A 13761-nucleotide genomic window follows, 5' to 3' on the forward strand; every position below is an offset into this window, starting at 1 on the left:
GACACTATACTATGCCTAACAAAAAATTCGTCACGCATTTTTTATTTTAATAATTGAGAAAAGCAAGCTAAAAGCCACTACTTTTAAGCTTCTTGAGCCCAGAAAACCAAACAATTAAAAAAAAACAAATGGATTCAAATATCTTATGTGATAGAAAAAAAAATACGAATTGAAGTTTAAAAACTGTGATAATTTTGACCATTTTCACGTTATATAGCCAGTTTAAGGCAAACATGATAAAAAAACATGGAAAGTTCAACAATTTCATAACGGTCCAGATTTGACCATGTGCGTAGAATATTTTATCACCATTACGGTCCTCTAACACCCCCTAAGTAGTTTGCACTCATCAACCTAACAGTACACACCTACCTTAATAGCTTAATAGGTTGTGAGTATTTTTTCGAGGTTTTTTTTTCTCTAAAATAAACATAGCAGCGTCATATTGATGTGGAATAATCCAGAATATTTAGAATGTTTTTAAATGTATAACAAATATGATCGGAAAAAAAGTCGTGCCGGCTAAAAGAAAAATATATACCTGCAATCATTAGATTGACAAGAATCCTTGCAAATTGCTGATACAATGATAAAATAAAACCTTACGTACTACATAATACCAGAACAAAAACGTCCAAAAATAAACCCTACTGAGCCAAACTTCTGCAATAATCGCAGCTAGAGCAAAACGCATTTAACCTTCCAAAACTGCAATCTAAAACGTCTGGTTCCAGAAAGAAATGCACTTCCTCTTCGCAGCGCTGACTGTGTTCTTCGAGTGTATTCCTCACGCCAGCTGCAATCCCCATGATTCCACCGGGATGTTTGATCACTGTTCCACACGAACATCGCATCACACTCCCATCGCCGGTAGGAACGAGTTTATCCTTCTGGCACAGCGGGCAAAAGACCACTTCCTGTTCGTACTCGTCAATCTGATAGCGTCCGAATCGTTCGTACTCTTCGAATAACCATTCGTCTGTCTCGGCAATCAACTCCTGGAAGATCAGCTCCTGCAGTTCAATGTCCTGTTCCAGCTCCGACAGTTCCTGGCGAACAATCGATTCCAGTAGAGCTTTTTCCTCCTGAACGATGTTGCGCTTTCGCAGCAGGTGATCGCTCCGGGCCTCCTTGATTCGCAGTCGACATTTCTGCAAAGCGGGTCAATAAGTTTTCGCGTGTTTCTGGGCATTTTGCAAACACTTACCTCTCGCATCATGTCCACCAGCTTCGGAGAACCATACTTGAATCGGTGGTGGGCGGCACTTTTGGAACGGCATTTTTGGGCGATGCTGGTGTGATAGGAAGGGGGCGAGTTTACTAGTTCCATTTTGGGATAGGAAATTGATAACGAAACTGATTGTCTAGAATTTAGTGTGCGGAATCACGCTCGTCGAAAATATACTGTGTCTTTAATTAATCACGAATATACATGCAAACCAGACTTCCTGAATGTTTGGGACCTATTTGGGCGAGCTCTTCTGATTTTGGCGCCGATGCACTTGCAGGCCTTTGTTTTATTTTTTACGATGCACATCGCATCAGCTGATTTTGACAATCGAGGGGCTTACTTCGCTTCTCATGCTACACTGCAAAAATAAATAACGTAAAATCTCGCGTAAAATATACATGAAACCGCAAAACTACCCAAAATTGAGTTCTTTTGACACAATTCCATAGTTCGGCCCAATAAGCCAAAATTTGAGTAAATCGATTAAACTCACGCTAGGTAGATTGCCCTTACCCCCAGCTAAAAAATATACTCCAGAGTAGGTAAATTCATCCTAAGACCCCCCCTCATTCAACTCAATTTTGAGTAAACTGATATTTACCCAAAATTGGCTTATTGGGGTCAAGGACCCCCTTTGGGTAGATGCATCTCTGTTTGTTTTTGACAACATCGGTGCGCCAGAGAGGGGAAACAACCTAATTTTGGGTAACGAGTTTATTCGATATACTCAATTTTGAGTAAAATCGACCCAAATATAAGGTAGTTTGGATTTTCCGTGTTGGGTACATAAATATGTAGGGTAGCGAACCACTTGGGCAGTGGCCGGTATTTTGGGCACTTCGCTATAACTCAGTCAATTGGGTTTTTAAATTTAGAAAAATTCAATGATTTTATATTTTTAAACAAAAGAGCACCTTTTTCTAAGCCTCTATGTTTTTTTTAGATTTTTAGATTTTTAGTTTCGATACCTAAAATCAATTTCAAAAAAATTCGACAAATCGCTCCCATACAAACTTTAAATTGATTTTTAAATATACATATTCCCGGGCTCCAAAATGCCAGGGGTGTAAGGTCCCACCCTCTACGCCCACCTAAACATCACAAGAAACAGAACTAGCTGAATAACAGTTTCTTAAGCTAAAGTGTGCTTAAGATTGGTTTGTTCCACTCTTGTACAGCAAAAATGTTTGTTGGGATGCCCACCTGCGCGCCATCTACTGTTGGTTCTAATTTGTAAACATCCTTTGTTTAATGGTTTTATAAACATTCACATCAAGGGGTCTCCAGTTAGTCTAGTGGTTAAGACTATGGATCGCCAATCCGGAGACGGCGGGTTCGATTCCCATTTCGGTCGGAAAATTTTTCTCGACTCCCTGGTTATAGTGTATCATTGTACTTGCCTCACAATATACAAATTCATGCAATGGCAGGCAAAGAAGGCCATTCAATTAATAACTGTGGAAGTGCTCAAAGAACAGTTGAAGAGAGGCATGCCAAGTCCCAGTGGGGACGTAGAGCCATAAAGAAGAAGAAACATCAACATTAGCAGCACAAACATCAGTGTTTTTCTCCCGATTTAGATGCTTATGATCCTTGTGCGAAAAGCACTTCAATCGCTAGAAAATGGGACGTTTTGCCCCGGTGGGGCGCATTACACCCTTTTACCACAGACAAACAGACGTAACACTTGCGAAATTTCCATCGAACACGCTTTTAAATATCATTTTAAATTTTCATAGTTATGGCTTTCACAACCAGAGGCGCGCATCGTTTTTCTATGCGTTTGACGTTTCACACTTGCGCCTCCTGTTGACGATATGGCACAACACAGTGATTCGTGCAACTTTTCCACCAGGTGATGGTAGTGTCGCAGACAGACGTTCAAGTTTGACTCAGCAGCTTGTGTAAAAAACATGGCCGCCACAAATTGCCAAGTGGCAATCAGCGAACAGATGGCGTTAGCGGCGTTCATATTCAATCGCTGCCTCACATGTGCGTTGCGACCAACAACTGTCACCACGGTCGTCTTCCAGCCGGATGGCGGGAAAAGACCTAACGTGTTGCACGCTAATAATGTTTCCATATAATTTGTGCAGAGTAAATGACTTTTATTTAATGTCTAAAATCTTTTGCGCAAATTAGCGCAGGACTCCTGTAAAATATTTTACACATTATTACTTTTATGTTACATAGATTTGCTTGAATAAAACTGCATTTGGATGAACTTCACTCGCATTGGGAAATCTTTGTGAATGTGACGCAAATGTAGGAATGATTTTGACAGTGTTTGTTTTGATTTTATTTTTCGGTGGGTGGTGAATGGGGTGGTAAGTAAGAGGCTGGAAGCACGTGGTTTCTCAAACTGTCAACTGCTCGCGACTGCACTGTGGCAATCGGTTGCCTAGGTGTCGCTAGTGAAAATTTACATAGAAAATTTGAATAAATTTGTTCGAGCTAGAACGTCTGTCTGCGGTAGTGTGAACTGGACGATGGATTTCCATGAAAATCGTTCAAGGTGTTACGTCTGTTTGTCTGTGCTTTTACCCTACTAGTCCATTTTACGAGCCGTTTTTATGAAATAAATTTTGACAGAAGGTATCGTCCAAACCCGTGAAAATCAATATCATCATCAACATTGTTGTCACTTCGTAAAATGGCTCCTTGAGTTTCTCCGTGACATCCCTGCCACTGCACTGAACCCAAACATCCTCCTTTTAACGTATGAAACATCATTTCAACTTTTGCATAACACGATCAATCCTGGAATCGAATGAGCTGTAACAGTGACTGACTAATTTTCAAACTTGTGTAAGAAAATTATTCGAAATGCGAATGATATTTTACCACGGAGTGTGAATAAACGGACACTCAATTTTAGATCAACAATTTATCAACTAAAGCTCCTCCTCTTCTTGGCGTAACGTCCTCACTGGGACAGGGCCTGCTTCTCAGCTTAGTGTTCTATGAGCACTTCCACAGTTAATAACTGAGAACTTCCTCTGCCAATGACCATGTTGCATGTGTATATCGTGTGGCAGGCACGAAGATACTCTAAGCCCAAGGAAGTCAAGGAAATTTCCTTTACGAAAAGATCCTGGACCGACCGGGAATCGAACCCGTCATCCTCAGCATGGTCATGCTGAATACCCGTGCGTTTACAGCCTCGGCTAGATGGGCCCTTCAACTAAAGCATCATCCGCAAATCGGAACGAACGTTTTGGGGGCGCCCCACAACGAAAATCATCCGATGTTGATCTGATTTGCCGACGCAGCTGATATTGTTTGCCAAGTGCTGCCATTTGTAAAATCAAGAACTTGAAAAGCAGTTGGGGAAGATTCAAAAATTACGTCCATCGTTTTTCGGGATTTCTAGACCCCCCTCCCCCCTCTGTCACACAATTTCCCTATACCCAATATACGTACTGTCACACTTTTCTAGAACACATCCCCCCCCCCTCCCCCAAATGTTGGACGTAATTTTTGAACGTTCCCTTGAGGAAAGGACTTCGAAAATGGTAAATTCTTTGTTGGTAAATATTTTGCAGTCGTTTTCGGGGGGATGTTTCGGCTCAGTGTGATGCACTTTCTTGATGACATTTTAATTTTGACGTTCAACACTGCACTTTGTTTGTCTTTGCTGTCGTCGTTCGTGTGTTTGTGCGCCGTGTTAGCCCCTAGTTTGCGCGTACGGTGCATAATCTTTTCTGAGTGCGGTGCGAACAGTCTGGACGGACATTCGTCGTCGTCGGAAAAGGAGAAAAAGATTTTTGTTTTTCTGGTAAAATTTGCGGACGTACCTAATCGATCAGACATTCAGTTTAGCTCTTTCCGTTGTGATCAAAGTGTAGTGTTCGGAGAACTTCATTTTCGCGGGTGAAAATTCTAGCACAAGCATTGGAGGAAACTGAAATTCCGAAGCATCATCTTTCGCTCTGCAGCCATCGGAGCAGCAGCAGTAGCAGCCAGCACACCGTGTGTATTGGTTTTGGTGGTCGTTATCAGTATCGGCAACTGCTGCTTGAAGAGCAGCGAGTCAGTGATTACAACTCATCAGGGAACGGAACGGAACGGTCTTTCTATCTCCGTCGTCGTTCGGCTCAGTCGCACGTTTTGTTTGTCAGTTTGTCCTTCGCGCGTTATCAATAGTGTTCGAGCGATCCGAGTGAAACAAGCAGCAGACAAAAGGACCCAGAGGCTGGACGGACTTCTGGCTGTGTAGTAGCGCCCTAGTGACGTTGAAAATGTGCCAGAAACATTTTGTCTGGATTTGTTTAGATTGTCGCTAGCTAAAAGCCAACATTAATATACGTCTTAGTGAAGAGGAAAACTTTGGCCGCTGCCGTGTCGTGTTGGTGAAGTAGTGACCTATCGTGAGTGTTGTGTTGGTGTAGTACGAGCCTGCTCGGAATGATCACTATCTAGATCAGGGGTTTTCAGCGCATCGATCCAAGTGCTTGCCGATCTGGATCTGATCGGGAAACGGCGAAATCTGACCATTGTAAGTACTTGAATTCATCATGTTTGTCCTAGACATTATCATATGGGAAATGTTAGATTTCTATACCCTACCCTCGCGGTACCATTTTAAACATTGGTTTGAAAACAATGGATTAAATTAGGCAGTGTCATGAAGGTACGTGAGCATCAAGATAAGCTTGCTGAGAATTTTACGTGATTCATTAGCTTGCAAATCTTAAACACAATTGAGGGGCCCAGAATCCAAGGGGTGTAAGTGACCATTTTGTCGATTTTGAGCTGAGCATATCATAAAATTCTTCAGAATTCAAGCTTTCAGGAACTTTTTTAAGATTGTTTCTAGGATGATTCAAAAAATTACAATAAATCAGAGAAAATTGGGTTGTTTTTGAAATTCCATACATTTTGTATGGGAAGAAAAATTGGTCAAAAACTTTAAACCTCATTTACTCGAAAGTGGGTTTTTGTCACTTACACCCCTTTGCTTCTAACCCCCTCAATTAATTTGATTTTTTCATAAAAATTTAATGTTAACAACGTTATTAATTAGGAACATGATTTTTTCTAGCATGCAACGCTTCCTTCATTGGTAAAGCTATTATTATGCGAATTTGTGGTCCTTTTGAGTGTGACACATCACGCTTAAACCGCTTAGCACTAAATTATTGTATTTCTGTTACACATGTTTGGGTGTGGTCTGGAAGTTATGCTGTTGCTTAGAATAGGTCTTTCTTTTTTATACATATTATAATTGTATTCAGTATTATGTACATTATGAAAATGATTATAACGAATTATGACACACTCTACCGTAATGTTACAACGTTGTGACGCCTTGATGATTGGATTTTCCACTATAACTAATTAATACGACCGTGAACCTAACTTTTTCACAATTGAATTCCTTGTAAAATTTGCAATAAATTTGATCTAATTGTAATTGTAATTGTTTCATTTATTTATAACGATAACCTATTGGATGTACCATATATAAGGTCAAGGAAATTTAGTTTTCAAAGCTTGTTCAAAATGGGGATTAGTAGCGTAACGTTTCAACGTTGTAACGTCACGCTAATAATTCTCATTTTGAACAACATTTTCCAGTGAAAACTTAATGTTCAACAAATGAAACTTATTGAAAATTTCGCAAGGAATATGAATGTGAAAAAAATGTAGGCTACGGTCGTATTTATGAGTTATAGTGGAAAAGCGCCAAAAGTTGTAAGCTGAAGGTGAATGTGTTATAATTGAACTCGTCACAAGACTCCTCTCGTGGCTGCAGTCCTCCATCTTTGGACGCGTCTCATACATTATCGTTCTGCACCTGGCTAAAACGTATATGATCAAGAAAATAGTTAATGGGGTAAGTGTTCCAATTATGGCCATTGTACCTAAAATTCGCCATAGTTGATTTTCACCCTTTAACGATGTAAATCAACAAGAAAAAAAAATGTGAACAACAGATCACGTTCACAAAAGATGGTTGTACTCATTATAACTCCAGATTTTGTCTCAAATTATGGTTGAAATAAATCATTTTATTTAAAATTTCGTCTTCCTTGCACCCTATTTTGTCATAATCTACCAGTTATGGCTAATGATTAGCCGCTAATCCCATAAGGAATGCATGCAAATAGTGCGAAAAGGAATCGAAGTTAAAAAATGTATTCATACTGGTACAGGGTTCCTATCATTGGCACACGCTGTAATAAATACTAGAAGTCAAGCAAAATTTTTCAAAAGGACGTATCTAACTTTTTCACTGATCTGAGTAAATGCATGGGCAATGCTGATGATCATTTACCAAAATAGTTTTTATTGGAAAAGACTTTTCATAAGATTTTTTGTGCTTTACGCCACCAGGGATAAAGCATGCACTACGTAAGAAACAAAACCTACTTATTCCATATCATTTTTGCAATGAATTTTGACAAAAACACACATACACCGGGTTGGTTACAGATACGTCAAGCCAGATACGTCACTTTTGTATGGTGCCAGTTTGGTGTATCTGTGATTTTGGATTTTAGCTAATTACGTCGTTTTGTTTTCTCATATATCAAAACGGTGTATCTATAAGAATAGTTGTAAACACCAAAAGAGTTAGATACGTTGTTTTGAAAAATAATAGGGGAGTATATTATACTTAACTTAGTTAAACAAGTAAAGCAATAAATCATTAAACATTGATGTGTATTCTTTAATTTGCTTTATGAATTGTACATACAGCTGAAAACACGGATTTGTTTACATTTGCGAGTTACGTCGGATTGGAAAGTTAGGCTTGATTTGTCTGTGGCCTTTGGTATATGCCAGTCAAAAGATATTTTGCCGTGAATTTAGCGAAACCGTAAATTGAATGGAATGGAAAATCAAAGTTATTTTTTTTTAATGAAAAGTCAAACTGAAAACGTTTTGATTCGTAATTATTAAATTTGGAAAAGTGCAATGTGTGGAAATCACAGTAGCTTTATTTAGGAAAATTGAAAAAAGTCTCTCAAAATTACCTCTTAAACTCTTATAAGTTATTATAGAGCATCCTACTCAATTTCAAATTCATTTAAAAAAACTATTCTAAACATTTTTGTGTCAGTTACTTTCTCCAAAAAATGTTCAGAGATTATTTGAGAAACGGGGAAGCATTCCATTCATGTTTTGTGAAATTTTCTGATATACTTTTATTGCTTTTTCTAGTTCTTACTAAAATTTCTCTAGGTTTTTTTTCTTTAATTTTTTCCACAAATCCAGTTGCCTTGTTTTTCCTGAAATTTTGTTCGACGGGCTCTAACAAATGTTTCTCCAAGAATGCTACAGCGATTTCGCTGGAAATTCTTTAACGAATACTTAAGCAAAACGTCTTTCTAAATCCTTCCAGGAATTCAGTATTGATAAGAAGATGAGCCTCGTTGATTTACGAATCAAAAGTTTGTTTATCATCCATTGATCAATTAGTCTATTCCAGTTGAAAGCAAGATTGAAAGTGTTTTTTCTTCAATACACTGAAGTTTTTTTTACGCGGTCCGTCCTAAAAAACCGCGTTATTTCAAAAACCGTCGTAAAAAAATCCGCTTTTTTTTTCAAAAAGGCGTAAAATAGTCAGGACCCCATCTGCTTTTTTAAATAACGCGTTTTTTTGCGACGGTTTTTGAAATAACGCGGTTTTTAAGACGTTTTTTTTAAATAACACGGTTTTTTTACGCATTTTTTTTACGCGGGACCATTACCGTCGTAAAAAAACTTCAGTGTAATGTTGAGTAGAAATAATACGTAAATTTACTTCACGCTCTCGCGAATTTGGCGCGGATTTTTTGGAAAGGCTTTTGAAATCAAATGCACTTACATTAATTATAAAGGCTTGAAATTCTAAACAATTAATAAAACGCGTACATTTTAAAGTTGGAATTACAAAACATTAAAATTTAGTAAAAACGATGTCAATAATCCTTAGTTTGGTAGCTGGATAAGTTGTACTTGTACTGCACCATCAATTTGTAAAGAAATAAATAGTTTCTCTGCTGATTTTCATAGTAAAACTTTTTGAGTAATTGTCTTAACTCCGAGACTAATGTTTGGCAGACATTTTTGTTTGAGTTGGAGTGAATTTGTTAAAGAAATAATAATTATTACACATTTGCTTATTAAAAAAACGATCAAAAAACGATAAGCGCATTAAAGACACTTTACCAGATACTTAATCACTGGAGTGGCATTCGTGTGAATACTTTGAAATCATAATTGGAGCTTCTTGGTAGTTCTTTGGAAAAACTCTGAATACAATATTAACTATGGAAAATTTCCAGCGATTTGAAAACACTGCAGGAGTTTCTTAAGTTATTATTACAGAGTTTCAATACGCTGAAATTGACGGAATTCCAGAACCAGGAACCTCGAACAAACCTTAAAAAATGCTGAAAAGTCCTTAGAGTTATTTGTTGACAGAACTGTAAGCGTAGCTATTAAAGGATATCTTGGATTTTTTCTTTGCAAAATTCTTGAATATATTTTTCGAAGACTTAGAAGTCTTCAGACTCAGTCGAAAACTTCAGACTGAGGACATTTTTTCCCAAGTGTGGCTCTCTTCTCAAATTTCTCTATTTTTCGTAAATTTATTCTGAAATATCTCCAGCCAGAATATAATTTACTTACGAATTTATGAAAAGTTCTGGCACCCTGGCCAAGTTCGCAGGGGTTGACGGTATTAAAGTGAAGGAGTTTCATTTTGATTATTGTAATGTAGTGTTCTTTAGTGAAACGTATCACCTTTTTAACACTTTAATGCGCCTCCAACGGTTCATCATGAACCGGCTGCTGCAGATGGAGTATGGCTGATCATATGCATCAGACATGCTCGATAAACACGGAGGAACCGCCAGGGCTCAGTAGAGTCTATTCCTAAGCAATAGTTCAAAGTCGGTTGGATTTGAGAAGGTTTTGATGATCGTTACAAATCCTAATAAAAGTATTATAGGATTTGTGACAGGTTTTGGAACCTTTAACAGCCAGCTTACTTCAAAATGTTGTTTGGGCTCTATTTCTCACGTTTCTCGGTTGATTTTGATTAGTAATTTATTAATGTCATAGTCGCTTTTTCTATTTTTTATCATGTTAGTTGGTCATATTTTCTTTAAATAATGCAATTAAAATCAACCGACGAATTAATAGTGGGAAGGAGATTTGCAGCACTTAATTGTGCTGATAGATTCGAAGCTAACGTGCGAACATTTAAACGCATTGTTGACATCAATGCGTTCGACGTGACATTTTGGACAAAAGCTGACTGCTTTTTGTTAACTGAACAACGTTACTTTTGTATGACTAGGTTGACATTTCTAGGCCACGCATGAGAAAATGACATGGTTTATCGAGGTAGGACCGATAGGACAGAACGATTTTGAATATTTTTCATAGTATTCGTAGGGGGATGAATACATAATAGTTGACAAGCAATTTTTGTTTTATTACAATCAACTGACCAACTTGGCGTATTTTTGTTTATCTCTTAGATGGTGTTATGACACCAACAGAAAAATATCAGGAGTTCAGTTACATGTTTCTGTGGGTTTTTTACACAAGAGATGAACACAGAGAAGTAGAAATCAAGAAAACAATTTGACACAGAATCGACTATATTTTAACATACGGGTTCGACTGATTCGATAAATCTATCTAGAAGACAATTGACGCTAAGATTGGAAAAAAAGCTTGCAGTTGGGACTAGACTAAAATAGTGGCCGATAGGAAACAATGCGCTAGACAGCATTATTATACATTTTTTAATATTTACCCGCAGGCTTTTCGCCGGTTGACAGTACAGTATTTAGCTGTGTACGAAGATACGGATTAGTTGATGTACAGATGACAGGGTTCTCACGGGAAGTGCTTCAAGCGAGGCTTACATAACAACTGACAATAAAGAAACCTATTTTCCTTGACTTTCTACGCAATGGACATCCGACCGAACACACGTGTTTTCGTTAATCTCCTAGGCATTATTAAGACATGACGTATCTGCAAGACGGAACAACTAGCAGGTTACAGTTCCAGACGTCTCTTTTTATTAACGACATTCAGCATATTTCCAATAAAACTACACTTCAATAAAGCAAAGACTAAAGCTGCTATGATAGAACAAATCAGAATGACTTAATTGACTATTACCTTGGAGATCTACTTCGAATCACTGACAAATTGACAAGAACCTAACTAAATTCATGGACCATACTACAACAAACCAATTGACATAAAGAAAAAAGGGGAAACTTTTATTAAAACTATTTTTGTTCAACGCAGGCCAAAACAGTGTCGACTTGGGCCACGATATGCCTACGTACTTCTGTGTGTTGAAACAAAAATAGAGGCTCATAGAAGCAAACGTAGGGAAAGGGTGCGGTGTTAGAACATAAGCACAGTGTGCTACCGCCGTAATCACTATGAAAAAAAAAAAAAAAAAAAAAAAGAATTTATGAAAAGTTCTGGCAGAAACTACACTAGCATTATTTCATCTGAATCTTTACAAGAAAGATTTTACTGAAATAAATCGATGAGTTTTACAAAAGTTACTTAAACTGTAATTAAATTCTGTCAAAACTTCTTTTGGATCTCTTAAGGGTATCCCAGTTAACATTTAGGTCTGTATAATTTGTGTTATACATCACCATTTAAAAACCAATTCACTCGTATAAAGTGCACAAAACTGCTCTATGCATACCAAAGTGGAGGCCATATATATACTTCTGACGACTCTGTTTGATAACTTGTTGCCATTAATACGACGCCCCAAATTATCCATGAAAAATGTAAAATTCAGATTTCCCATGATTATTAATACGATGTCCTTATTATCAACGAAAAAAAAAATGTCAACCGGTCTAGAACACACGACCTCCAGATTCTCAGTCTGACACCATACCACTGCATCAACTAGCTTTTCTTGAAGAGTAAGTGAAATTTGGCCTAATATAAACTAAACTTTCCTTACCAGCTGATATTGGAGTTCGACGGCAACTTTTTATAAGTCATTGCGATTTCGATCGATACTTATCTGGCTTGTGTTACATATTATCGCATGTACAACTTATTGTGACTTTGAAAGACTCCAATTACGGCTAGTTTTGTTTACATTCGTCGTCGTCGTCGTCGTCGCCGCCGCCGTCGCGGAGGAAAAATTCGTAAATTAATGCCCCACGAATCGCGGTCCAGAGAAAACCTCTAGTGAAACCTAGTGAATATCACCTGTGTTAAGTTTAACATGTGCACCGTCTGCGGATAAACCCCAAGATGTTACAGAAATACGCTTCTAGGAGTTCGGCTGCTGGTGGACTTCTTTCTGGCCGGGCATTTTCCATACGGTTGTGATCGTGATAATGTTCCGGGGCTGAGAAATCATTTTGGTGCAAGAGTGCCAGCCGTCTTGTCGATTGGTAGCTAATCAAACTGCGTTGTTTCAAATAATGCATTACATTGGATAAAGAGTAAGTACTATCATGAGCTTGTGCAAAACACTCTCAAGAATCAGGCGGTGGCCCACGCAGGGGGAAAAAGTGATTGTGATTCGCGGCGACGGCGGCGACCGTTCCATAATTATATTGAAAAATTCCTATTGTCGCGGGGTTATTCAATCTCACTGAGACAAGAATGTAATGTGGCTTGAATTCTACATGAAGAACGATAGTTACGTATTATTGGAAGAAAGCAGAGTTATATTAGCTTTCATTTTCCAGAGTACGAAATATGGGTGATAATTTTCACTAAGGCAGTGCGATTTTGTTCGACATATCTGTAATCTAATATATGATCTGTCAGTATGATGCCACTTTCTTGATTATGAATGGCATTATTTACGGTTTCGTTTGCTCCCGAAACAGAAAATTATTAATGAATCGCAGTGATTATTTATATGCAATTAATTTTGTCGTTCTTGTGAAAAGATTCAACATTATTTGCGATACTGATTTTTATTAAAAGAATAAGCGATTTTGCATATACTATCTTATGCGATATGTGGTTATCTGGGATGGGTATGATTCTCTTTATATGAAGTGCAACAGAAACGAGGGGGCGACACATCCAGACTAAGATCTAAAATTTCGTAAAATTCGCGGCTATCATCAAACATCTTTTACGACACATTCAAACTGAATCATCTTTTTTTAAGGCTTTTTACGGCAGCATCAGCATCGGCATGTTGGATATGAGCCTCAAAATTTCAAAGTGATAATTCTCTGCCACCAAAGCGAACATTTGTATGAAAAAGTATCATCCTATATGCTCACTCGCAGTGTTTGCGATGATACTTTTTCTGCTGCGTTGCTGCAGAATTGACAGTTTTTTATCCCTTCAAAAATGCGAGGCAAACAATCATTGAAAAGCAAAAATTCAATGATTCGTTTGATAACTTAGTGATGCAGTAAGACACCTTAAATATCTTATCTGTTTGCCATCTGGCAATCTCATTCACATCTCACGAAAGCAAAAACGCATCTTTGTTGCCATCTGAATGAATGTTAGTTTTCTCTGAAAAGTTCGCGGATTTTGCGGTTTTCAAATCGACACTT

General features: G+C 37.9%; 2 protein-coding genes across 2 annotated transcripts in view; one reads left to right on the forward strand and one right to left on the reverse strand.

The window, feature by feature from the left end:
* Positions 1-443: 443 nt before the first annotated feature.
* On the reverse strand, positions 444-1578 carry LOC109622806 (RIP-like protein). The gene is made up of 2 exons (XM_020077247.3): positions 1208-1578; positions 444-1151 (listed from the first exon to the last, which is right to left on the reverse strand). The coding sequence occupies exons 1-2, from the start codon at positions 1328-1330 to the stop codon at positions 648-650; spliced, it is 627 nt and encodes a 208-aa protein (XP_019932806.2). The 5' UTR covers positions 1331-1578; the 3' UTR covers positions 444-647.
* A 3350-nt stretch (positions 1579-4928) lies between these two features.
* Positions 4929-13761, forward strand: part of LOC109621236 (uncharacterized) — a 124487-nt gene continuing 115654 nt past the window's right edge. Inside the window, exon 1 of the mRNA XM_029865744.2 lies at positions 4929-5729. The gene's annotated coding sequence lies outside the window, so the exon portion shown is untranslated. The remainder of the gene's footprint in view (positions 5730-13761) is intronic.

The sequence above is a fragment of the Aedes albopictus genome, chromosome 2 (assembly GCF_035046485.1).
Source record: "Aedes albopictus strain Foshan chromosome 2, AalbF5, whole genome shotgun sequence".
Lineage (NCBI taxonomy): Eukaryota > Metazoa > Arthropoda > Insecta > Diptera > Culicidae > Aedes > Aedes albopictus.